The sequence below is a fragment of the Oreochromis niloticus genome, linkage group LG12 (genome assembly GCF_001858045.2).
Source record: "Oreochromis niloticus isolate F11D_XX linkage group LG12, O_niloticus_UMD_NMBU, whole genome shotgun sequence".
Lineage (NCBI taxonomy): Eukaryota > Metazoa > Chordata > Actinopteri > Cichliformes > Cichlidae > Oreochromis > Oreochromis niloticus.
The window spans coordinates 31,514,170-31,542,030 of record NC_031977.2 but is presented as its reverse complement, the minus strand read 5'-3'; the positions used below and the strand labels follow the sequence as shown (position 1 = coordinate 31,542,030).

The 27,861-nt window shown below is 39.3% G+C and overlaps 1 protein-coding gene across 3 annotated transcripts in view; it reads left to right on the top strand.

The window, feature by feature from the left end:
• LOC100707713 (metal transporter CNNM4) overlaps nt 1-16,094 on the top strand; it is a 54,734-nt gene extending 38,640 nt beyond the window's left edge. Inside the window, exons 6-7 of one of the 3 annotated variants that reach the window (XM_003444496.5) lie at nt 7,902-8,080; nt 11,702-16,094. In XM_003444496.5, coding sequence (XP_003444544.1) covers nt 7,902-8,080; nt 11,702-11,959 — 437 coding nt within the window. In that variant the 3' untranslated portion in view covers nt 11,960-16,094. Of the gene's footprint in view, nt 1-1,091; nt 4,756-7,901; nt 8,081-11,701 lie in introns of those variants that run through there. The other 2 variants (XM_019365845.2, XM_025897023.1) reach the window with 2 other exon arrangements.
• Nucleotides 16,095-27,861: the final 11,767 nt, after the last annotated feature.

Genomic DNA, 27,861 nt, shown 5'->3' with positions numbered 1-27,861 from the left:
TATTATTTAGTACTTAGTATTATTTATCAGGTTTAATTAGAAAGTTTTTTGGAAACGTTCAAAAACAAAAGATTGTGTTCAGACATTAAGAAGCTCTATAAAATAAAAATAAACACTGTCTTCAAACATTGTTGTATTCATTAGTTCTGATCTGATGATCTGACATAAGTTTTTCAAGATGACCGTACCCTAACTGATTCTAATAAACAAAAGCTTTTTGGTGCTCAAATTGACATGTGAATAAAATTCAAGCTCCCCTTCTGTCTGATCAGCATTGCAGGGAGACTGTATGGACAAAAGCTAAAGGCCACCTAAACCTTACACCTATAGGAAGTGCTCAGCCACTGACTGTCTGACTGACTGTACAGCTTTTATGCTGATGTTAATACCAGAGAAAGATAGGAACTGCACAGCTATCGAGTCAGCAGAGCAGCAGCGTGTACACACTAATGCTGCTCCGCAGCGTCATGTGGTCTGCCACTTTGTGGCTGATTTGCTGCGGTTCTTTTATCTTCCACTTTGTGGTAATACCACTTACAGCTGAGAGTGAAATACTCAGAAGCATGGCCCAATACTTTTGTCCACATAGTGTAGGCTGTGAAAACCCCAGAGCGGTGATTGAGTTTCAGTGTGTCTAACATTGCCGCATTAAATCACAATGAATCAGCATCTAATCTGACATAAATAATCTGATTTCTCTTCTGTATTTCCTTTCAGTTCCATATTCAGAATAAGTGGTTTACTCTCTCAAGTGCCGCAGATGGAGAAACATGTGAAGTGCTTGTATTTTGTTATTTCCCTTTGTCATCTTCTGTTACTCATTTCATCAAATTTCTGATCAATCAGACTTTCAGAAGCAGCTGAGTAACGAGAACCTGAAAATTTCACTTCACCTTCAAACAGTGTAACCTGACGTGTGGTGATTCTTTCAGTGGAGCAGAGTTTCTCCTGGTTTTGCATGTCCTTGTCCAGACTGGAAGCAGATCTGTCTCTCACTGACTGTCCCTCCCTCGCCTTCATTCCTCTGCCCCCTCTGTCTCTCCTCGTCAATATCACCTCCTCTATCCTTCCTTCCTTCTCTCCTCTCCCAGTGGCTGCACATCGTCCTCGTCACCTCTCCTTTAAGAGGTTTTCTCTGTTCTCTCGGTTGCCAGGTAAACGCCGGCATGTCTGGGTCCTTTAACACGAAGGACACATGGGGCACTGGGTGGATGGGTAGAGGGGGGCACTAGCTTTGACTCTGTTGTACATGTTGGGCAAATTGATGCCGGATCACTAAGAGAAGAGAAATTCTCATGGCAGTGCTCTTTGTGGGTTTAAATAATAGATCACTGATAAGACTTTTATATACAGTCCTGTAAGTTTTGCTCAGTCCTCACCTGTCCTCACATCACCATTTGATTGCCCAAAGGTGTACCACGTTGAGGTTTCAGCCCACAGATCACAAGTACAGCGCTAGCTTTCTTCTCTGTGTGATTCAAGGCAGATTTGTCCTTTAAGAAGAGCAAAGATTTAGAGGATAACAGCTACTTTTTGGCAAAGAAACTCTTTGATCAACCAAGACAACCTCCATCACAGTAGATCAAACTACGTCTGCATTTTATTGTTCCAATTTTGGACAGCAAATGAGCAGGAGGAAACAAGAAGGTGATAAATCAGTGTTCTCTTAATGTAGGCCAGCATTAATTTAAATTTACTTCATTGTAAACAACTTAACAGGTTAGTTTAAACAGAGATTATTTGTCCTTTTGAAAAAAAATCTGTTAAATCGAAGCTTGATCATTTTTTTCTCTCTCAGCCTGAGCGACGTTGTTACCACAGCCAACTTTGTGAACTCGAGAACGAGGCAGAGTAGGATTTTTAAATTGATTGAAACCCAGTGAACTCGATGCCCCAGTCACAAGTCAGGTTTTCTGGTAATCTTGGGAATGCATTAACCGAGGAAGTCATCTTGGATCTTCACATATATTATCATAGGTGAATCTACTCGGAGGCTAAGGGACAGCACGAGTGACTGCCAGTATTTTTAGAGTGTTATACATGTTTGGCCAAGAAGCTTCATTTAAAAGAAAAAAAAGTTTGAGTTTGTTTGAGTACTCATAGCTCTGTTTAGTCACAGTCACATGTGTAACCAAAATGGCAATAACTTGCCTTTTGACAACCTCTACACCAAATATTAGCCATAGCTCATTTTTAACCCCTAAATATTTGAATAGGCTCTGCTTTCAAAAAGTACTAGCATCAGTTATTTCAATTATATGAAGTGTAAAATAATCCCAAATTGCCTTTATTAGTCTAAAAAGTGTCTTTAAGGGTGTTTTCAAAAAATTGTTTTGAATAGTTTACATGGATAACAGCCTAAAGCAAAGTAAGTTTAAAGTGTTTAGCACTAGATTGGAGAAAGACTTGAAGACAGATGATGGAGATATGGAATAATGTGACTTGGTGGTTGGAGAAAAAGAAGGATTTTGGTCTGTACAATAAGATAATTTTGCACATTCATTGATTCATAGTAGCACCGAGGAGATGCGAGTGTGAAACTGGCGTCTATCGAATTTTTTGAAATAATGAAAGTTGATCAAAGAGTTTATCAACCAAAATGTCAGCACACTTCTTAAACTGGGAGGGAATGCGGGGGGAATAACACGATCACGTGGCATATCTAAAATAAAACTCAAAAGGACGGGACGACATCATGAGATGCACAGATGGGACATGAATCCCCTCGGGGGTTAAGCTGTCTGCTCTTTGCAGACTCTGCTCCTGATAGCTTCAGATGGGCTTGTCTTCTGTTGGCATTGCGTGAGTTTTTAAGTATAACTGCTAATGCTGAAAGAAAGAAAGAAAGAAAGAAAGAAAGAAAGAAAGAAAGAAAGAAAGAAAGAAAGAAAGAAAGAAATGAGCTCTCTTCATCTGGACGTAGTGTTTTCAGTGGAGAATGTGGAGCTATTAAGATGCAGCATGTGAGCCTTTTAATTCAGCTCTTTTTTGTTGTCGTTGAACTGACGATGTCATGAAAACACTAGTTTTAAATAGACTAAATAATATTAATAGCTGTAATAGACTGTAGTGTTTTTAAAGCACAGTAAGAACAGTAAGAAAAAAATTGTAATTGCTGTATGAATTAAAATGGGTGTACGGTGATTGTTATTTAGAATTTGGTCCAATCACTCGTCTGCCTTACTGTTAAAAGCACCGACTCCCTGTGCGAGCACCACATTACAGGTAGAGGGTAGTTCTTTTAAAATTTTCAGAGTTTTGTTCTCAAAGATCCAGTAGGAGACTTTTTGGAGGGTTTGACACTGTGACCAGTGACACAGACAAACAGGAATAATATTAAATATTCATCAAAAAGGAGAAATTCACAAAATGTTTTGATGTAACATTTATAAAGGAAAAAGAAAAACATGTTCTATAAATCTGAAACCATCAAAGTCGTTCTAGAAGTCTTGAAACTTGGGATCCAACTACAGCAAATCAGGGCGATTGTTTTGCAGCTGCTTTCTAAATGAACAGGGAGGAAGCCATATTTAATGTTCACTAGGACACCATTGCCAGTCAACTCTGATGATGAAGTTTGGTGACTTTATCTCAAAATAAGGTTTAAAGCTTTCTTATGTTTTTACTACATGTGGGCACAGTTTTATAACATTACAGCATCATTAATGACTCAATCCAGACTAAAGAGTGGCTCTGTTCATCCCACTACTGAGCAAAAGCCATGCTCCTTCACATTTTTAACACAGTAAGTCAAGAAAAGGGTTAAAAATGACACTTATGTCATTAAATGAGTAATAATGAGTAGAGAGAGATCCCTGTCCCCACACCTCTAAAATCCTTGTAAAACTATACTGCATGTATGCGCTAGGCAAACAGCATGATTGGTTCATACTTTTCCCATTTAGGCTTTCAATTGTGTTTTTGCAGGGAGGGACGGGGTATCGCTATCTTTAGCACTCGCGTTTTTAGCTAGCAGAGAGCATGTGTATGGGGGAGAAACTATGACCTCATTAAACACTTTCCTTATGAGCTTCCTGTTTCATTTTCAAGTTTAATCTAATACATCAGGATGACCTTTAGAAAAACCATCATGATGTATTTAGAAAAAATTAGACAATAAAGCAGGATATGCTTTATCGTGCCTCTCCCTTGAGATAATCAGATCCACTCCTTCATTGTTACATGACAGTTTCACAGAACTAAGATGATGCAAGTTGAGAATTCATAATTCTCACAGATCAATGGGATAATGTCTTTTTTTAGGTACTTTTATATGTAAAGAAAGATTCGAAATGAAATCAAATTAAGAGCTGAAAATCATCATCACCAGAGTGCTAACTTGTGAGTGGTTGGGTGTTGTTTTCAGTTGTGGCTGCATAATAAGTTGACAGGATACAACTAAAGAAAGGTTCCCTACTGGACCTTAAAATGATTATTTTAGACAATTATTGTTTTCTGATGAAGTGACATCTAACCACTAACTTAAAAAGTAGCCATAGACAACCAGAATTAACTATAGAGTTTAATTTCCTGAAAGCTAACACACTTGACATGTCTAGGTAAAACAGTTTCCTATGACTCACTGAGGCCCCCTACTGGAAGACTCACACCAACTGGTAATAGCACACATCTGGTAATGAGCTTGCATGTGAATTTAAGGAGCTTGAAAAGAAAAGCGTCTGGACTTCTTCTTTGAGTTGCTTGAAGATGTTTCACCTCTCATCCGAGAAGCTTCTTCAGTTCTAAGGGTCAATGGTGGAGAGTCCCAGATTTAAACCCAGTGGGAGTTTCCCCCCAAAGAGGGACACAGGACCCCCTGATGATCCTCTACCTAATCACATGAGCCAAGGTGTGAAAGTGGGTGTGGGTCCCAATCAGCCAGGGTTTCGGGTGAGCTCATTGTGAAACCTGGCCCCGTCCTATCATGTGATTTCCTGAGGTCAGATGGCCCAGGATGTGAGTGGGCGTTAAGGCGTCTGGGGAGGGAACTCAAAACTGGATTATAGATGGCAGACAGTTGGTGTCATAAACCACCGCCTCTGTTCAAAGATGGTCGCTCACAGTGGACATAAATGGCCTCTTTCACTCCTCTTTCAAACCATCTGTCCTCTCTGTCCAAAATGTGAACATTGGCATCCTCGAAAGAGTGACCTTTATCCTTAAGATGCAGATGAACTGCTGAGTCTTGTCCTGTGGAGGTGGCTCTTCTATGTTGTGCCATGCGCTTGTGAAGTGGCTGTTTGGTCTCTCCGATGTAGAGGTCTGGGCATTCCTCGCTGCACTGTACAGCGTACACCACATTGTTAAGTTTGTGTTTAGCAGTTTTGTCTTTCGGGTGAACCAGTTTCTGTCTGAGTGTGTTGCTGGGTCTGAAGTACACTGGGATGTCGTGTTTGGAGAAAACTCTCCTGAGTTTCTCTGATACACCGGCTACATAGGGGATGACAATGTTGTTGCGTCTGTCTTTCTTATCCTCCCTCGCTGGTGTCTGATCTTCTTTTCTGTGCATCTTTGCTGACTTTATAAACGCCCAGTTAGGATAACCGCATGTTTTAAGTGCTTCCTTTACATATGTGTGTTCCTTCTTTTTCCCTTCAGGCTTAGAGGGAACATGTTCTGCCCGGTGGTGCAGGGTCCTAATTACTCCAAGTTTGTGGTCCAGAGGGTGATGTGAGTCAAAGGCTACGTTCACACTGCAGGTCTTAATGCTCAATTCCGATTTTTTTGATCAAATCCGATTTTTTTTTTTTTTTTTTTTTGTCTGCTTGTTCACACTACAAATAAAACGCAACAGCAAACGTGCTCTAGTGTGAACGCTCAAAGCGGCCCGCATGCGCAAAAGAAGACGTCACACACAACTCGCTCTGTTTAGACCCAGACCAAACAATATTGTTTGACTGATGGCCCTTAATATAAAGACTTCGGACTTTACGTTTCCCAATTTTTGCTTTAAGTTATTTTGTTATTTACATAATAATGTAGATAACCTAATAATTATCCTTATTGCTGTTTTAGAGAGGAGCGGTGCTTCAAAGGATAGTTGCAGATTTCTGTCAGAATCTGCAGATTATACAGCACAAATAAAATGTTCACGTTGTCTTCCCAACAGTTTCACTGACATCTACGCTGGATGGCCAGGAAGCGTTCGCGATGTCTTCTCCGGCGCTGATAATTGGCGTCTGTCTTGTGTCAGTGACGTAAAAGACGGATTTAATGCGACACGACCGTTCAAACAGCAGTCGCTTTCTAAAACATCGGATATGTATCGGATTCAGTACCACATACGAAAGTGACCCAGATCGGATTTGAAAATATCGGATTTGTGCCGTTCACACTGTCATACCATGATCGGATATGGGCCGCATAGGGTCAAAAAAATTGGATTTGATGCGCTTTCGCCTGCAGTGTGAACGTAGCCAAAGAGGAGGTACTGGTACGTGTGTGTGGGCTTCCGGTAAACTTCAATGTTGAGGTTGCCATTCTCTTCAATGTGCACAGCGCAGTCCAGGAAAGGCAAGCAGTTGTCCTTTGTGTCTTCCCTGGTGAACTTGATGTTTTTATCCACGGCGTTAATGTGCGCAGTGAAGGATTCCACTTCTTGTGTTTTGATTTTGACCCAGGTGTTGCCTACATATCTGTACCAGTGGCTGGGTACTCTCCCTTTAAAAGAGCCAAGAGCCTTTCTTTCCACTTCCTCCATGTAAAGCTTGCGTGTGAAGTGCTTATGACACATCCAGGAGTATTATCAGCTGGATGACGTGCGTGAATGTCATCATTGTGGTTACACTATGAGTGAGCAGAGGGTGAATATAACAAGTCTGAGGGAAGTGGGGGGTGCATGCTGCATGTTATGGCCATCTAGAGCTAAACTGAGCTGAACTAATGGCTAAGCTTTACTGGTTACATTATGAGTGTTATTATGTGTCACTTTATAGAGTTCCGTGGAGGTTATTGTATGTAACTCTATAAGTCATATGCTCTTAAATTGAAATTATGTGTCATTTAATCCATTAGTTTATTATTGATTAGCTCTGATTGGGAGTATTTTATGTTTTTGTCAGTTTTATTTCATTCTAAGTTAAATCTTTTAAATTTTTTAATAGGGCTTAAATTTGTGGGACTCTCAACCAGTTATTCTTAGAACTGAAGAAGCTTCTTGGATGAAACATCTTCAAGAAAATTAAAGAAGTCCAGTCATTTTTTTTTATCTGTCACACAGAAATATTAATTGTTCTAAACACAGAAACCTTTCTTTTATCAAAAATTGAATGTGGGAAAGTTTTGTCCAGGAAATTTCCATCTGGAAAGTTTTACAATTTGTGACTAACCAGTGAACAGTAAAATTTGAGGTTTTCAGCAGTTTGTTGCGAGTTATCACTTGGAAATGTGACACATATTTAAACATTGACGCACACTTATTTTTAACAAGTGTGTCAAATATTGCTTTCAGCTCTCTTAATAAGTCCTTAATAAGTTTGATGGTGCTCTTGGAAAACTTTTAGATGTCGTTGGCTTTGAGCACGGCAGGATGCACGTCTTTGCTTTGGTGCTTAGAGTGGATTAAATACCTAAATATTAACCTCCTTTTGTCTCTTTTACTCTCATAGGTTTAACTTTATTTCTGTTTAGGTGTTACTGCTGCTATTGCTGTGCATCCATTACACATTGCGTGTCGCTAATCACTCTCACTCATTCATTATTCTTTATATTAACCTGCATTTGAAGCTACACTGCATCTTGTGCCTCTGAGGTCTCCACCATCAAAGGCTTTGAAACTGTAACGTCAAGCCCAGCCAACAGCTTGGTTGGCCCGATAGGTGTTTATCACACAACCCTGTCTTTAAATGCATAACAGGACCTGGTGCTATTAACCTTTCCTGCATGTGTGTGGGTGTTTGCAGAGTTTCGTTCACCATCCCATATCAGCGGCTTGAACCGAACAGCCTCAATGAGCGGAGCCGACCGGATGGAGTCTCTCTCGGTCAGCGGCAGCAACAGTCAGCTCAACAACAGCATCCCCATGCAGCAGTACATACCAGACTTCTACGTCCGAGCCCTCACTGACCTGCAGTTTGCCAAGGTTGTTTTTTTTTTTTTCTTACCTCCAAATTAGCAATCAAGGCCTTTTTTCACCACATGATCTTTCTCCACAACCTTTAGGGAAATCTTTCCGTCATGAGGACCAGAGTCTCTAAATTATGTTTTAGAATTCCATTTATTTTCTGAACTTTTTAACCAGTTCCTGGGGAGTGGGTGGAGTGGGTTTGAACAAGCCTTTCCAAAGTTTATGCAGGAATTATGGTCTTGTGTTGGTTACTATCTTTGGCTATCTAAATAGTGGTCATTCAACCAATGCAGTAGCTTCAGAACATGATGATGCTATGAATTGTTATCTCTGTGAAGGTTCTCAATCATCCAGGTCATCGTAGTCTAAGGAGCTTGGAAAGAAAAGCATCTGGACTTCTTTAAGTTGCTTGAAGACGTTTCACCTCTCATCCGAGAAGCTTCTTCAGTTCTAGGGTCAAATGGTGGAGAGTCCCAAAACCCGTAAACACAAACTTAACAATGTAGTGTATGCTGTACAGTGCAGCGAGGAATGCCCAGACCTCTACATTGGAGAGACCAAACAGCCACTTCATAAATGTATGGCACAACATAGAAGAGCCACCTCCACGGACAAGACTCAGCAGTTCATCTGCATCTAAAGGACAAAGGTCACTCTTTCGAGGATGCCAATGTTCACATTTTGGACAGAGAAGACAGATGGTTTGAAAGAGGAGTAAAAGAGGCCATTTATGTCCACTGTGAGCGACCATCTTTGAACAGAGGCGGTGGTTTACGACACCAACTGTCTGCCATCTATAATCCAGTTTTGAGATTCCTTCCCAGACGCCTTAACGCCCACTCACATCCTGGGCCATCTGACCTCAGGAAATCACATGATAGGGTGGGGCCAGGTTTCACAATGAGCTCACCCGAAACCTTGGCTGATCGTGACCCACACCCACTTTCACACCTTGGCTCATGTGATTAGGTAGAGAATCTTTTGGGGGTCCATTGCCCCTCTCGGTGGGACACTCCCACAGAAGCTTCTCGGATGAGAGGTGAAACGTCTTCAAGCAACTTAAAGAAGTCCAGACGCTTTTCTTTCCAAGCTCCTTAGACTATGAATTGTTATCATTCTTACTGGGTGAAAAGCTTGCTGAACAGGAAAAGGGGTTGAAGAGGAAGAAGTGCATCAAAATCATACATTAGAAGCAAAGACCGTAACCGCAGTGGACACTTTTAACGGTTGGTTTCGCATGACTGCAAAGAAATATATCATAAATGTTTTCTTCTCTACAGAACAGACCAAGCTAAAGGAACTACACCAATACAATGAATAAAATGAGCTTATGTTACCAGTTTTTCTGCAGATTTGTGACACTGCTGACTGCTGACGGTAAACAGCTACAATATGTAGACATGGGTCTATGAAGTTCTCAAAAGTGTAGGAGCTCTGGGAACTAGTGCTACAAATAGTTCTGATTATTATATCAGGTGGCATTTAAAATAAAAATAAGGCTTTGGCCTATCAGCGAAGCATTGCACTTGATTTACACTCGCCATTATTGCCTTCACAAACAGATGTGCATGCAACAAGTAACATCACAGGTGCTGGAATGGTGTCTTTGGTGTCGTTTTTTCCTACTTTTATTTCTCATGCTCCTCTCAGTTCTGGTAACCTAGTGTAGCCGACACAAATGCATGATTGTGTGGGTCTTTACTACAGATGGTACGATACCACTTTTTTATGTCCGATACCGATATCATAAATTTGGATATCTGCCGATACCGATATGAATCCGATATAGTGTGTTTTTAATCAATAAAACTGTTTTTTTTAATATGTTGCTGCATTTTGTATAAGTTCATACTCAAGTTTAAATAAACAACGACACTAAAGCTATTCTGTTATACCTGTATGTAAAAAATACACTGCACCCAAAATATTTCATAGTTCAGCAACACTGATCAATCTAATAAACTTAAACCTACTCCATCCTCCCTATTCTGGTATTTTAAAGAGTACTTAGCAGAAATATTAAGCAACCTAACTTAATATGCAAACTTGCAAACTTCCAGCAAAAAAAAAAGGGACCACCCCCCACCCTCCACCTCATGATGCTTAATCGATGTAATCAACTTTAATTTGATGCAGTGTGGAAAAAAAAAAAAAATGCACAGAAATAAATTATTTTTCAAGAATAATTAAATGGATTCAACATCTTTTTTTCAACAGAATTGCAGAATTCACAGATGGTATCTTCCCAAAGGAAAAAGTACTATAGCTTACTAGGGTATATTAGACTTAACAGTTACTATATACAGTAATGGACTTCTATACATTTTACATCAGATTAAAACTTTGGGTGTAAGAGTCAGATAATTATTTATTAAAAGCTAGACATTTTAAATGAGAATAAGAAAGAAAAGTATGTCTTTGTGCCCCCTTTTCCCTGTTAATGCCCTGTCGGCCCCCCTGGCTAAACTTTGCTAGATCCGCCCCTGCACAGTTACCAGCCGTCAGCTGCGTAGAAAAGGATCCTGGTGTAGAAAGGAATATTAAATAAATTCTAACAACAGCTTATCAAGCTTAAACGTGCTGCTGTTGTTCAGCCGCTGGTTTCCTCTTTCTGGTGCAAAGTGGGCCAAAAACAAAGAAGAGAGACGGACTCGCGACAGAAAAGCCGATCAGCTGATCATTAATAAGTTGGAGTGAGAAGAGGCAGTCGCTCCATATATCGGTTGTTAAGCTTAACGTGGGAATGCTTTACAAACATTCAGAGATGAACTTACACACTTGCTTTACTTCTCTCTGGGATAACTTCCTCGGAGATGAAATGCCGGATTGCTAGCGAGGCTACAAATACACACAGCCGATCTATCACGTGAGCACACTGCTCCGACGTGCTACGGTCGCAAGTTTTGTGAGGTGCTTTGATATTTAATGGATCGGATTACATTTTTTATTTCTCTCCGATATCCGATCCAGTAATTTACATCAGCATCGGACCGATACCGATACGTAATATCGGATTGGTCCATCTCTAGTCTTTACCAGCATTTCAATGGAGTTCACAGATTCCCAGTTGATACAGATGGATTTGAGAGTGCAGCTTTCTTTGCAGAAGACTGCAGCAAGTGTGGTGAACGATGGCAGTGCTGTGGTGATGTCCCACAATCAATATAGTGACCATAATGCAGGTTTTAGGGAAAAAGTCTAACAGATGGACTGACCAGAAACATACATTTTCCTTGCAGCGTCGGGAAAATCCCACATTTCGTCACACGCAGCAAACAAAGGAAATGATTCACTTTAGCCTCTTTGTCAGTAGAGAAGTACAGAGTTTCCTGGGTAAATCATGCAGTTACCTGCACTATCCTTACATTGATCCAGTTAGACATCACAGTGACGTTATCCTGTGCCGCATGCTGGACTGAAAGTGAACAATTTCTTGTAAAGTCAGACAGAAATTCTGTTTATAATGCCGACACACCTTTGGTCTTTAAAATTGAAATTTCTAGGACATATAGTTCTGAAAAGTTTTGTTGGCATGCAGTTTTAAAAGTACTCAGTAACTGCTAGAAATACAACTGTGCAGGTGTTTGCTAACATATTAAGAATGATAACTATTCTCATTATCCCTTATTTTTTCAGATCACACGAGCTCAGTACCAGAACGGCCTGATGGCATCTCGCCTGGACAGCACGCCGCAGTCCCCCGAGAGCAGCCACAACACTATTCATATGGATCAGACGCCTCCCGCCACCATCGGTAACACCACCATTACGGACCTGGGAGCAGACTCCACCCCTACGGAGAACGGCCCAGACGAGACGACGCTTCTCCTCCTCAATGAGCAGAACTCGCCACACACAGGCAACCACCACAGCCAGGTGGAGAACAGAATCTGACAGCCTCCACTGGTACCAGCCCTCCATACTCCTGCATTGGCCCACGTGCACTACTATGCCCGGTTGTATGCCGAGGAGGGGAGGATTGTGTGTGAGTGTTTGTGTTTGTGTGAGTGGGAACGCAGGCACATGCCTTGGTGTAGCTGATGAGGCCCAAAGAGACAAGCCACGTGCATACTGTGTAAATATGCAAAGATTAAACACACACACACACAATCACACACACACAATCACACACACACACACAATCACACACAGAGCAAACACACACCGATGAGCCAAAACATTTTGACGGCGCTTAAAGGAGGAACAGGATATTCAAGGCCATAATGTTTGGGCTCATCGGTGTACACACACATACCAAAGTCTCCACACCTCTACCGATCTATGGAAGTTTAGTGACAGAAACTAGTATCGCGTCAGTGTTTGCACATGCCTCTTGATCTGAAGGACCTGTTTGTCTGGACCAGAAAGCTCCTCCATTTCTCGTTCAGAGGTGTTACCGATTATTTAAGTGTGTGTGTGAGAAAGAGTGTGCGTTGCTTCTAAATCACTGTCCCTAATCAGAGACTCAGGGAGACTCCGCCCTCCTCCTCATTTCCGGATGTACGTAAAAGCAAGTGTGGTCGAAAGCCCCAAACCAGCCCATCGCCGCATGTGTAGCAACCTGCATCCCCCTCCTCCATACAGCTTGAGGACAAAGACGACCCGAGCATGTCTGCGGAGTTCACACAGAGTAATACGTGTACCATAGAAATTTATAGTGAGATATTTATTGGGGGGATTTTGTGGTTAAATGAGGATGGGGAATGGGGTGGATTTCTATCTATAGTGATATATTTTCTCTTCCTTGTTTCCTGCATAGAAACAGTTGGTAGCCCAGAGCCTTTATCCCAGAGTTGTTAAGAGATTTGCCGCTGATAGACCACCAGTCTGTATTGTGAACAAGACAATCAACATGAATATTTTGAATGTGTTAAATTAAATATGTGGGGTACGTTAAGTGTGGCTGCCCTGCTCTCTAAATGGCATATCTGTGTCACCTTTAATTCTGTTTCTCTGAAGACAGACGTGGGAGTTTTTAGATGGATTGCAGAGACGAAGGTGTTCGAGAGCAAAGAGTCCTTTCCTACTTTCTTTTGTTTTGTTTCTAAAGACGATGGGTAGTCTGTGTCTGTGCGTGAGTTTGCGTGTACGAGACCAAAACTGGCCATCAACTGACTTGTTAGGAGCATAAACCAAAAGTGAGAAGCTTGATCACCTCCTGACTGGAAAATACTTTAAAAAATCTGAGATTTTATTTATTGAGTTTAATGTCTGTGTATGTGTGGATATATTCTTGTTGATTTGAAGGGGAGAAAATGCAATTTTATTTTACCGTTTTGGGAGATTTTACATGTTAAAATGTTTCTTTCCATTCAGTGGTTATGTTTTCCTTTTTTTCTTTTTTTTTTTTTTTTTTTTTTTAAATGTAGGAAAAGGGGGTCACTCTAACATAGTTGTTGTATTTGTGTCTCCAAATGCAACATCAGCCAAATTCTGTCAGTTTTTTTTTTGGGGGGGGGCATACACTCCAGTTATATTTTACTGTACGCTCAGACAATGTCTTAAAGAAGAATCTGAAAATCCGTTTTCTGGTGGATTTTTCTTTCCCTGAACTCTAACAGGAGCACAGCCGTGTTTCATGGGTATTTCTTTATTTTGTGATACTCTGCTGCTTTTAAGACGCCCGTTGTAGAATTTTATTTACACACTAACAACTACATGTAACAGATGTTCACTTTTTGGTACTTTTTATTAAACTACACTTAAAAGATGGGCATAGCCTTTAGGTTTGAAACATGAACCCAATGTGGAAGTGCCTTAATCCTGGATCCTTTCTAATGGCCAGCAGGGGGTGACTTCTCTGGTTGCAAAGAAAATGTAATTATATAAAAGTTTATGAGGAAATGAATCTACTTTAAAACCACAGCAAAAACATTCTTTTTGAGTTTGCGGTCTGAATTGCAAGTTTCACTTTTTTTATTTAGTATAATTTGATGTTTGTTTAGTAAAACAAGGTCCCAATAAGAGTAAAATTGTGAATGCATTAGCTCATGGCTATCTTTTGATAAACAAGTTGCCAGTACTTGAGCTCGCAGTTCCCCCAGTTGTCAAAGGTAAAAATAAATGCACAATTTCATGGAAGATGAAGATGATGCTACACCCATCTTTTGATGTAAAGTTTATAGTAGCACCGGCCTGACTTGTTCTGTCATCTTTGAGTAGCAAAAGGTTTTTGTTACAAGCAATAAGTTTCCAGCTTCACTCTAATAGATGTGACCAAGTCTTCTGGGATATGCTGGACACCAGGAGAATGATACAAAGCAAGCTAAAGGAAAGATAATCACAAGCTAGTGTTAAAAAAAAAAAAAAATAGTGATTTTTCTTTTAATGTTGCGGTTTTTGAGATCGGGACCATTAACATAACACCCAGCAGCAAAGATGATTTTGAAATTTGAATAAATTAGTATTACTACATCTGGTCAGCTTTCAATTATTCACAGCAAATCTGTTTTCTGGATGAGGAAATCTGAAACCAAAAGCATTTCCATTATTGTGGAATTTCCTGTCTTGTTGAAGTGAGATGTCAATGAAAGTGAGTTTCAGCTGTGGTGGGAAAGGCCAGAGAGGTCAGTAAATTTCCAAAACTTCAGCAACATAATTAGACATGATTAGAATTTTAGTGTTTTTAAAAAAATAAACATTTTTGAGGTAGTTGCATGTAGTTGATTTAATGTTATGTTTCACAAATTATTATTATTATTATTGTTTTATTTTTTTCACCAAATACAAAAGTGATCATCGAACACTTCAATGTTAGATGATGCATTTTATGTTCAGTTGGCAAACCTGCAACTGTTTGCACCAAACTAGGTGCTTTGTGAGTGTGACTCGTATATTTGAATCATTTATTTGGCAGGTTTAATTGCATGTTACTGCCTACCAAAGACTAAAGTACAGCACTGATGCTGCTTATAAAGAGGCTGTGGCTGGTGGCTGGCATTTTCTGTGCAAATATTGTAGCTGAACAATTTTGGGGAAATACATTTCATTGATTCATTCATTTCATTCATTTGTATTTGAGCACATGGAAATATATTTTGAAAGAAAAAAGTGCTGCTTGAATTAGATTTTTTTTTTTCTTTTTTCCACACTTAAAATGCCACTAAATAGCGCTAATGTCATTAAATGGCAACCGAAGTCATCTATTTAATTATTCACCAGTCAACTATCCAGTTTAGTTGACACCAATTTAAATCAAATATTGAAAGAAAACCAGCAGCCCCTCCAAACCTTTAATGACAAGCCCCAGTGAGTAAACACTAGTTCTACTTTTGAATTTGCATTAGCTTCATGTGCTCATGTTTTACTCCATTTCCAAGAAATGTTTCTATTTCTTGTCTTAAAAGCAAGAAGTAAGAATTTTGCAAGTGACAAACAAGCAGCACACAACATACAGTTCTGTCACAATGCTGCTGGTAGCCCGGATTTCATAATCATTTCATCACTGACTTCATCGAGTGACTGCAATAATTTCACTCCCCTGTCTGCACAGAAGCTAAAGGACTTTCTCACTGCTGTGTTGCCTTCACTACTTTTTAATGACTGTACTTTTTTGTATGTGTTCATTCCTGTTTTCTTTTCACACGCAGACACACACTCCTGTTTCAAAGGACTGTATTTTTTTCCGTGTTCGTGTTGGAGTGCCCCGCCCCCCCATCCCAAACCCCCCGCTTTAAATTGTTCTGGGTTTGGGTTTATTATGGTGCACGTGAATGTGTTTGTCAGTGCCTATATAATGTTTTGCTTTTTTTTTGGTTTGTTTGGTTCTTTTTTTTTTTTTGTACCTCAGAACACTGTTAGTGATTGTGGTAATAACTTTTTTTTTCTCTCGAGTTAAATTTGGGAACCGAGCGAATGGAGCGACTGGCATTTGGGAAAAATACTGATTTTCCTTCATTCTCTCTGGCATGCTTTAACTTAAAAATATAAATAGACACAAGGTGTAAATACTGTTTTATAATTTCTGTCTTAATGAGTTTTGAAAATGAAGAACGTTATTAATAAACCTGAGATATATTTCTCTACAGACCTTTGTTATTGTCTTGTTTTTTTTTCTGGGAGGGACCTGACATTTATTTCCCAATAATGTACACATACAGTACTACGCTTATTAGTCCTCTATACTGTTTACAGCTATAAATATATTTAATACAAATATAATTTTTCATCACTGACTCACAGATTTTGCTTCTCGTTTTTGATAAAGACAAAACATTGCCTCAGCAATGAAAAACATGTGTTCCTCTCGCTATTACTCAGCAATTATTAGTCATGAACCATGAAAGAAGTGGTAAAGTAAATTCCATTTTTGGAGGAAAATGGAGAGTTTGGTGAACCTTTTGATCTAATACAAAACAATTAAATATGAATTTGCATAAAGAAGTTCACATTTGTATCCTATTTACTACATCAGGCATTTATTCTTTAAAATGCATTGTACAATTTTTTTATTTCTCAGGAGGAAGAAATCAAACTGATGATGTAGAAGTCTTAAAAACCTGCATTTCAAATATGATACACTTGGTTTTCAGTGGTTGAATTTGAATGGTTAGGTGCATAAATTTTACAATAATTCCAACCATCCTTCATTATGGAGTTTTCAAAAGCACAAGTCTGGATTTATCACATCTGCAACTTGATGAGTAGAAACGCGAGGAGTAAAGCCAAAGAGCCGGTCACCTTTTTTTTTTCTGATTTGGAAAGAAATTAAATGATTGAAACTGCACATAATAATAACAATAATAATAATAATAATAATAATAATTATTATTATTATTATTATTATTATTATTATACTTTTTATTTGAAAGCGCCTTTCAAAACACTCAAGGTCACTGTACACAGTAGAGTAAAAAGCAACATGAAAGCAAAGAGTTTACACAATCATAAAACATAAACAAATTTAAAATAGCCGAATGGAGAGGTTATGTGGGATAAGCTATTTTTAACAAGTGGGTTTTGAGTTGGGACTTAAAGAGAGAGAAGGTAGAGATATTTCTTAAATCAGAAGGTAGGGAATTCCAGAGTCGAGGAGCAGAGCAGCTGAAAGCCCTGGTCCCCATGGTGACAAGACGGGGGGAGGGGACAGAGAGTGAAAGGGAAGAAGAAGATCTGAGACAACGAGATGGGGTGGTGATGTTAACCAGATCAGAGAGATATGGAGGAGAGAGATGATGAATAGCTTTAAATGCGTACAAGAGTATTTTGAAATTGATACAATACTTGACCGGGAGCCAATGAAGCTGCTGCAGAACAGGAGTGATGTGGTGGATAGAAGGGGTCCTGGTGATGATACGGGCAGCAGAATTCTGGATGCGTTGAAGCTTGTGGATGGATTTTTGAGTAAGACCAAAAAGAAGTGAATTACAATAATCAATCCGGGAAGTAACAAGGCTATGGACAAGAATGGCAGTGGCATGTGAGGTGAGAAAAGGACGGAGACGATTAATGTTGCGCAATTGAAAATATGCAGACCGAGTGACATTATTAATGTGTGAATTGAAAGATAGAGTACTGTCGAGGATGACACCCAAACTTTTCACAGAGGAAGAAACGGAGACCGGCGAGTTATTGATAGTAATAGAGAAACTGTTGGTTCTGGATAATGTTGATTTAGTGCCTACTAAGAGGAGCTCGGATTTATTACTATTGAGTTTAAGAAAATTAGAAGAGAACCATGAATTTAGTTCAGCTAAGCAGAGGGTGAGGGAAGATGGGGGAAGAATTCAAGAATTCTATTTGATACCATCAACAGTATTGTTTCTCCTCCAACCCAGCATGCTCTGCTGCTTTCTGATGAAGATTGTAATACTTTTCTTAATTACTTTGTAAGTAAGGTGATGGACTTGAAATCCAAAATTTCCTCAAGTGCCTCCCCTTATGAAGACACCCCTTGCTGTCTTGGATCATTTACCTCCTTTTCTCCAATCACACTAAATGACTTAATTATAGTTTTAGGTCAAATGAAATCCTCTTCATGCTCTGTGGATATATTACCTCACTCTGTCCTGTCTGGGTCTATCACCAGCATTGGTCCCACTTTACTATCCATCATCAACAGTTCACTGAGGCAAGGCTGTGTTCCATCTTATTTTAAACATGCTGTGGTAACTCCTCTGTTAAAAAAACAGAACCTTGATCCTAGCTCTACTAGTAATTACCGACCTATTTCAAAATTGCCATTTTTAAGTAAATTACTTGAAAAAATTGTTGAAAATCAGTTCAGGTCTCTATTATGTAAATTACACATCCTCGACCCTTTTCAGTCTGGCTTTCAAAAGCAGCACTCTACAGAGACTGCTCTCCTAAGAGTCTATAATGATCTATTAATGGCATCTGACGCAGGGAATTGTTCTGTGATCATCTTGCTTGATCTTAGTGCAGCCTTTGACACCATCGATCACAAAATCCTACTCAACAGGCTCAAGGTTTTGGCTGGTATATCTGGCTCTGCCCTAGACTGGTTTTCTTCCTACTTATCAGACAGGACCTTTTCTGTTAGGGCTGATAGGTTCACCTCTGACATTGCTGCCCTGACCTGTGGTGTCCCACAGGGTTCAGTTTTAGGTCCATTACTATTTTCTTTTTATATGCTTCCTTTAGCTGGTATCATTCAATCTTTTAGCGACCTGTCTTATCATTTTTATGCTGATGACATTCAGCTCCATATGTCCTTTAAGCCTCATCAGCTGGATAGGCTGTCCACCCTAGTCCAGTGCTTAACCCAGGTTTCTGATTGGCTTTCAAGCAACTACCTTGTTCTAAATACTAACAAAACCGAGACCATGATCATAGCTCCTCCTGAGCTACATTCTAAAATCAGTCAGGTTCTTGCCTCCTTCTGTCCATCTGTCAAGTCAAATATTTGAAATCTCGGAGTAATATTTGACTCTTCTCTGGGCCTCGACTCTCATGTAAAATCTTTGTCTCGTTCCTGTTTCTATCATTTAAGAAACATATCTAAACTGCGACATATGGTTTCCTCAGCTGAACTGCAAAAACTAATTCATGCATTTGTGTCATCACGCCTAGATTATTGTAATTCCCTGTTTACTAGCTTGGATAAATCATCTCTCTCTCGCCTTCAGGCAATACAAAATGCAGCAGCCAGACTATTAACTCGTTCTACCAAACGTGTTCACATCACTCCCATCTTATATTCTTTACATTGGCTCCCAATAGAGTTTAGAATTCGCTTTAAAATTCTTGTTTTAACATATAGAGCACTAAATGGCCAGGCCCCAGATTATTTATCCAAGCTTCTTATAAAATACACTGCTGCTCGTCATCTCCGCTCACAGACTCAAAGTCTCTTAGTTGTTCCCCGTACACGACTGAAGACAAAAGGGGACAGAGCCTTTCAGTCTGTTGCACCAAGGCTGTGGAACAGTTTACCACTACAGTTACGTTTGCTTGACTCTGTGGATTGTTTTAAAAAACAGTTAAAAACTTTTCTGTTTAAACAAGCCTTTTGTTGATCTCTTCATATTTTATATTTTTTGCATTATTTACATTTGATCTTTTATATTGTGTACATTGTCTATCGATTTTGTTGTTTATTTTAATATTTATGTACAGCGCTTTGTGATTGTCTATCTGCGAAAAGCGCTTAATAAATAAAGTTTACTTACTTACTTACTAAGAGCAGAATCAGGTTTAGTGGACAGATAAAGCTGGGTGTCATCGGCATAACAGTGAAAATGGATATTGTATTTATGGAAAATATGTCCAAGCGGTAGAAGGTAGATAATGAAAAGAAGGGGCCCCAGGACAGATCCCTGGGGCACGCCAGTGGTCAGAGGAAAGGGCTGAGAAGTAAAGGATTTGAGTTGAATGAACTGAGTGCGATCAGACAGGTATGATTTAAACCAGGCTAGTGGAGTATGGGAGAGACCGATGGAGGCTAGCCTACTGAGAAGAATGGAGTGAGAAATAGTGTCGAAGGCAGCGCTCAGATTGAGGAGGATAAGAATGGAAAGTAAACCGTAGTCAGCTGCCATAAGAAGATCATTGGTTATTTTTATAAGTGCAGATTTTTATAAAAATACTCAAAAAATGCCAGACATATACTCAAAAAACTCATTTTTTTCCATCACAAACAGAGTTAGACTTTAGTTAGAGCAAAATGCAACCGAAAAATGTAAAAACAAAGATTTACTTTAATAATTAATGATTTTACATGAGTGAAACTCCACTTTCTGTCAGTTTAAAGACATTTAACTACACAATCCTAGACTGTGTCTCGGAGTTGGGCTGATTCTGACTCTGAGCCTTAGGGTTGACACCCCTGCTGTAAGCTAAACTCTCAAACTATTACTAATGTAATCTTAAAATATGAAACAACACAGGAGATGCAGCTTCAAATTACAGAAAATAGTCTGTTTAAAAGCAATTTCAATACAGTTCAGACAAAATGAGGTAAGAATAGACAAAAGTGCCCCCATGGTGGTCAATCTGTAGACAAACAAAGTGAGACAGACAGACACACACCAGGCTGTCAGGGGGTTATTAATTTATACAGAGTGGCCTACTGTTCCCTCTCACTCCTAACTTCATTCAGGCTGGAAAAAACTGGTTCTCCCCAGTTTGCTGTTTACTGCTTGTAGCTGCGTCACTTTCAACTGCAACACTTCAGCATCTCACCACATGTCAAAACATTTCCCTCTGAAGAACGCTGTTCGCTTTGGATCTACCTATACACACCTGATTCACCCAGGCTATGGTGCGTGCACTCACACACACATTCTCGTTTTGCTATCTTAGTGAGGACATCTAATTGACCATAACCTAATTGGAACCCTGACACTAAAACCAGATTTTGAGTTTCAAAAGTGCCTTCAAACTCGTGGGGACAGGCACTTTTGTCCTTATAAGTGACTGTTGGTCCCCACAAGTATAGTAACGTTCCAATTTTTGTCCCCACAAATATGTATAAACAGGTACACACACACACACACACACATCACCTTTTTTGTGCAGCTACTTGAACATAAAATCTGAGTCACTTATTCTCCAAAAACACTGTTTGTTGTTCTACTTCTAAATACATGAGCATTATACAGAAACTAAAATAAAGTGTCCTATATTGCTAATCTCATATAATACTCCAGCATTTATTAGTATTTATTTTATAATGATTTTTTTTTCAAGATGATCAGTGATATTTACTGGTCAGAGTTTTTAATGTTGTGGCTAACCAGTATTGATAAAAGCATACATTTTCCCCTTTATTTATGACCAATAGAATTACACTGAAACCATACTGAATTGGTGTCTGATGTCTTTTAAACATAACCTTGTTAAGTCAAATTATCCACTGAGGTTTTGTTCCGGTATTCTTAAGTTTTCTAGAAGACTAATTACTTGGTGGTGAGCCTGTTGAGGCTTGAAATTTTCCTCTTCCGCGTAGTTCAACAGTCATCTGTAGTACCCAAGCACTTCCAATTTCAGTGATCATCTGATGATTCCTGTTGCACCGGTAGTGGGAAAAAAATTTCCCTTCAGGGTAAGGCTTTGGAAATGCACTGATGAAGAAAGAAGGTTTCAGCTGATGAATGAGTCAACATACTTTTAATCCCTGTGTGAAAACCTAAAGTCAAAAAGTTAAGGTTAAATTTGTTGGTGCATTAAAAAGAGCCCAAGAGCGTCTTACAGCTAAAGTCTGATGTTGTCAATTCTCATGAAGAGTCAGTCACTTTGGAAACATGAGAGAAAAACTAGACTTCTTTTGTTTTAAACTTGATTCATTTGCATAAACACTGATAGGACATTTTTTTTAAATTTTATAATGTCTTATAATGTTTTGAAATTTATAATACATTAATAAAGTAGTTGGAGCTGTGTCACCTTGAACACTGTTTAAGTAGATTACGTACAGTGGCTGTAGACTTGTGGTCAGCCGACTTTAATATCATATGAACAGATTTTAATAAGGGGGCATTATTTGAAAGAACCGAATTTCATTTATTAATGTACAGTATTTTAGTAATGACTTAATGGTCAGAAACAGTGATGCTATAAAGCAGAGCAGACTTGGTTTCACAAGTTTATACCTTCCCTTTTTGTGGTCTGTAACCATTTTCCTGGAACTTGCTTATATTTTTTTCTTTCCTCCTTCCTTGTTGGTGTGAAATGATTCTCAGAAGTTGTCTAATACAAGAGAGTATCAGCTGAATCTGATACTGAAGCATGGATTGCACACTTATCTGTATTGTCCATTGTTTATTACTGCGAGAGCATGGTGTATTATGTGGGGATGATGTGAATCAGTTCTCAAGGAAGAAGAAAGCGGATTGAATTTCAAACCGGAAAAATTCCAAAGCTACTGACTGTGTCAACACCAGGATTTTTAATTGTGAAAATAGCCTAAGGGAAAAACATGATGTTGTATAACAGAATACAGTACCAGGTATCATACATCACCTAGACCTGCTATTATAAGGTGGAGAAAGGAGAGGATTAATGATAGCTATGAGGCAAACCTCATCGTATTGTTGTTAGTCGTAGTGTGACAACACAGATTTCAGGATGATTACAGTTTCACTGTGACTCAATCAAACCCTGTGTTGCAGTCAAACCCTCAACTGGCTATAACTGGTGTGCTCAGGAAGAGTCTGTGACCAAAAAAGGAGTTTGTGTTGGAAAATGTAGCAACATGTGTAAACACGCCTGTTGCCCTATGTAGTTTGAATTATCACTGATAATAAATTACCAGCAGTCTAAATACTTTATATGTTGTCTAGGAGTTAATTTAACAATACCCTACATCAGGCCCAGGGGCCAGAATCAGCAGAGCAAACATCCCAGTCTGACCCATTGGAAGGCTGTGGAAAATGTAAAGGATTGCATAGATTTTGAACTTTTAACTATATTTTAATACATTTTACAGCTTAGAGTGGCTGGAGGGCCACTTTAGTGTTCAAGTAGAAAAAGATAAAAAATAAAAAAAAATAAAAATTCTGAAAATGTAGTGTTTTTTAATCCACTCTGCCACAGAGGCTTATAGTGTTTGCTGACACAGCAATGCTGTTGAGCAACCTCTTCTTTTTTGGACATAGAACATCAACAACTAATAACATGCAGTCTTTCGGAAATTGCCCTTCAATGAATGGCTTTCCTGCTTTGGCGATTGATTCACTAACTGCATAACTTCCTTCAACAGCAGCATCAATGTCCTTAATGGCTTCGTGGAAAAGTTCTTGTTTCTTCCTTTTGGTAGCTGCTCAGCTAGTTTTTTCCCCCTCTCATTGATTATATTCCTTCAGTATGGCGAGTTACACATAAGGCAGCTTGCACTTCCACCAAACTGCAATGTCCATCTTTCTTGAAATTTTCGGTGTTGGTCATGCACTTTTCTTTTAGGTTCAGAAAGTGACATTTGCTGCTTTTTCTTCTTCTCCTGTGGTTTCTTCACATTATCTAATCTCATCAAAAACTAGACTTTGCAATTAAAGTTTATAAATTACAAAAGAAATGATTGTCTTAATTTTGGAAAAAGCTAACCAAAAACTAACTTAAAGGGCAAAATTACATGATATTTTTTACATCAATTTACGGGCCAGAAGTAGGGGTGGCGTGGGCCGGGAGTTTGAGACCCCTGGTCTAGGCAATGAGCTATCAGAACCTTTTCTGTCATTTTCCACATTTATCATGTAGAAAAAATGAACTCTTGAAATTTCTTTTCCTGATATTAAGAGTAACCTGACATTAAATGTCTTTACACTGATAGAAAGGTTTCAGTGGTCTGGCCCACAATGTAAAATGAGTTTGTCTGTGATGGCTGCAGTGACAGCCACACAGTGGTAATATCCGCCAAATATGAGTGTAGAGGCTTATACATAACACTATATTCGCATGTTTCTTTCTTTAAATATAGGATTTAACATGGTATTGTGTTGAAAGATGGAGCTTCTGTGAGGAGAATGAGTTACAGGATACCTGAGTGTCTACTGATCCTGTCGAAAGAGGAGATGGACCTGATGCTGTCACTGGGAATCATTGAATCCTCGAAGAGCGGGTGGTGCCACCCCGTGGTCCTGGTGCCAAAGAAGGATGGCAGTGTGTCTCTGCATAGACTTCAGGTACCTCAATGCAATATCATAATTTGATTCATATCCAACTCCCCGCATTGATGACATGGTTGAGCGCCTTGGGAAGGCCAGATATCTAACAGCAATAGATCTGTGCAAGGGTTATTGGCAGGTACCACTGACTGAGTGCTCAAAGAGCTGACTGCTTTCCGGACCCCATGGGGGTGTTCCTGTTTAAAGTGTCCTTTGCACTGCAAGGTGCCCCAGCAACATTCCAGAGACTGATGGATCAGGTACTGTCTGACATGTCTCATTTTGCTGCAGCCTACCTTGATGACATAGTCATTTTCAGTTCTACCTGGGAAGAATACCTGTAACACCTGGAGAAGGTATTGGAGCGTCTTCAGTCTGCAGGGTTGACTGTTAATCCAGCTAAGTGTGCCATTGCCAAGGCTGAAACTGAGTACCTTGGGTTTGTGTTTGAAAATGGAGCCATAAAACCTCAAGTCAATAAAGTCACCGCCATAGAATCCTGTCCCTTGCCAGAGACCAGAAAACAGCTGAGATCATTTTTGGGTATGGCAGGATTCTGTCACCGGTTTATCCATCATTTCTCTGCCAGGGCAGCTCTTCTGACAGATCTGACTGGTTCCTGAAGTCCCAATAAGATCCACTGGACAGAGGAGGCTAAGATGGCTTTTCAGGACCTAACACAATCTCTGAGTAAGAGCCCAGTCTTGCACAGCCCTGATTTTGAGAGACATTTCATTCTTCAGACAGATGCCTCAGAGAGAGGTTTGCGAGCTGTTCTGTTACAGGGACCGCCTGGAGAGCGTCATCCAGTGGCCTTCATTAGCCGCAAGCTGTTTCTGAGGGAAGTATGATACTCAACCATCGAGAAGGAGGCACTGGCCATTAAATGGGCCCTGGATTCCTTTAGGTATTATCTTCTTGGACAGGAGTTCATATTGGAAACAGACCACAAAGCTCTTCAATGGATAGAGGAGATGAAGGACACAAACGGAAGGATCACGGAGTGGTACCTTGCGATCGAGCCATTCTGATTCACCATCAACCACATCCCCAACAAGCATAACTGCACTGCAGACGGTCTCTCTCGCTGTCCCAGTGAGACATCCAAAGAGGGGGAGTGTGTGATGGCTGCAGTGACAGCCACACAGTAGTAATATCCCCTAAATATTAGTGTAGAGGCTTATACACAACACTACATTCACATTTTTCTTTCTTTAAATATAGGATTTAATTTACAGGATAATAAATAACTGGTTTTGGTTTAGAATTAATTCACATACTCGCATAACACTGTATTCTAAAATAAGTGCGCACATTTTAATTTATACTGTTATCAGAAATAACAAAGATATTTAAAATAATCACTCCAGCTGTTAACACATTTTTTTAAAGAAAATAAATAAAAAGATTAGAAAGAATGAAGGCAGAAAGAGGCAAGAAAGCTGATTCAGCTGTCTTTTTGATTTTTCTTTTTCTTTATTTAGCAGCCAAATGAAAGGCCAAAGACACAAACAGCATAACTAAGACAACTGGACTGCATCATCCCATTTCCTGCAAATGTTTATGAAGAAAATGTTTGTTTCTGTCTTGATGCGTGGTTTTCAGAGGAGAGAACTGAAATGTTAGGGCGCAGGAGGAAACAGACTGAACAGAAAACGGTCATTAAGTCCAACCAAAAAAAAACAAAACACCTGGTAGAAGTTTGAGGCGCAGTACAGCGAGCTAAACGGACTCTATGAAAAAGACCAAAGAGAAGACAGGACTGTACTGTATAAACACACTGAGTCACTGGGGATGCAAGACACAACTTCTAGAGTGGAGTGGGGAAACAGCCAAAGTACACATGCTAAACAGTATAAAGAAGACACACTAAACACAGCAGAGATAAAAAAGGACACTGGGACGGGTTGAATAATAAAAGGATCAAAAACACATATTAAACACAGATAAAACTACAGTTTTATGTGAAATTTAAACCGTTTTCAGCAAATCCATGCATGTCCTCACCCCCCCCCCTTCAATTCACCTTCCTTAACCCCTTAACAGCTGCAGATTGGATGGCAGTGAGCCTATCCCAGCTCACACTGGGTGAGACGCAGTTATAACACATTGACACAGATAACCATTGACATTTACATCTGTGGCCAGTTTATGATCACGAGTTGACCTAACATGCATGTCTTTGGACTGTGAGAGGAAACTCCACAGTGAAAGCCCCAGCTGAGCAAAAGGTTTAAAATCAGGATCTTCTAGATATAAACCAGCAATGCTGTCAGCTGCACTGCCTTTCACTTCCTATGTCAAAAAACATCCTAATGAAATCTAATATATTTTTGTGGAAGATACATGTCTGGTTATCAAGGATCATATCCTCAAACTCTGTTTCCCAAAGTTCATTGTCTCTCTTTGTGTTTCCCTTTAGATTTCATCATAAAGGAAATGAAAAAGTAAAGTGAAACTGCCAACCAGCAGCATAATGCTCATTTGCTATAATTGCTTCCCTTAATTGTATTTATTTATTGCTTAATTTAGTCTCTTCTTCTTGGCTAATGGTACTGACACACAGTCAGGATTTGTTTTTGGTTTTCTTGCTTTTTTTTTCCACCGTGATTTTCCAACAGTGTTCTTGTATGTCTCTGTATGATTGTTTATTTTTATTTTTTTTGGTTATGTTCCAGATCACACATGCTGATTCATTTTGTTAGTAAGCAGAACCAGTGCAAATTTCAGGCTTTTATCTTTAATAGTTTTCGAGTGATTCACGTTGCCCCAGATTTTAATGGTCCGGAAAATGGCCTGAACGCACGTCAACTGACCATTTAAAAATCTATATCTTGAAAAGTATTTGCTATATGAAGCTAGAATTTCACAGCACTCATTATATGCTTCCAAACTTAGGACCATAAAATCGTTATTATCTGTCAAACGATACCATCGCCTGTTATAGCTGCAAAACTAGTCACACAATGAAAACTTTTGTTTGGAGCTTATCGGAAGATCGTAGCATTTTTAAAGTTTATATTAACCTCCTAAGACCCGAACTCTTCCACGACATGCATTTTTAATTTCTCTTTGATATTTGGGCATACTGGGGCCCGATGAATGCAAAAACAAAGAATTACCAGATTTATTTATTTTTTTTACCTTATTTTTGTTTTTAAGAAAAATAAGAGCCATATGAGGGTATTTGTTTAAAATTTTGATAGAACAGTAGCAGTATAATGTCCTCGTAAGTGGATATCAGGCCCATGTAGAGCAAAATTGAGTATTTTGGTCTAAATAACCCAAAATGTGATGTTCACATATGTGGACGCCAGGTCCTAGGAGGTTAAGCAACAGGATGTAAATATCATAAACAGTATATTTAACTGGCGCCCTTCCCCTGCCAGGCACTGATAAATTACTCAGAGCTTTCAACTGTGACAACTATACCTGACACACCCGGTCAATAAAAAGGCTGTCTAAGAGCCTGTGGCAGCAGGGTGTGGTTCTGGCTCACCTGCAGAGGAAGCACTGGGAAAGTGGAGAAATAAACAACCCAACTAAACCACGTTAAACTGTATCTGACTGTATGTTAAAAATTCTTGGTATCAGCATTGTACCACACCTCCCACGAATAGCAAGTGCATTTCAACTGGTGCTATTTTTTCTCTCAAAAAATAACCACAAAAATCCACAGAGTGCTCAAATAAGTGAGGAAAATAAGAAGAATCAAGTAAATGTTGGGTTTCATGT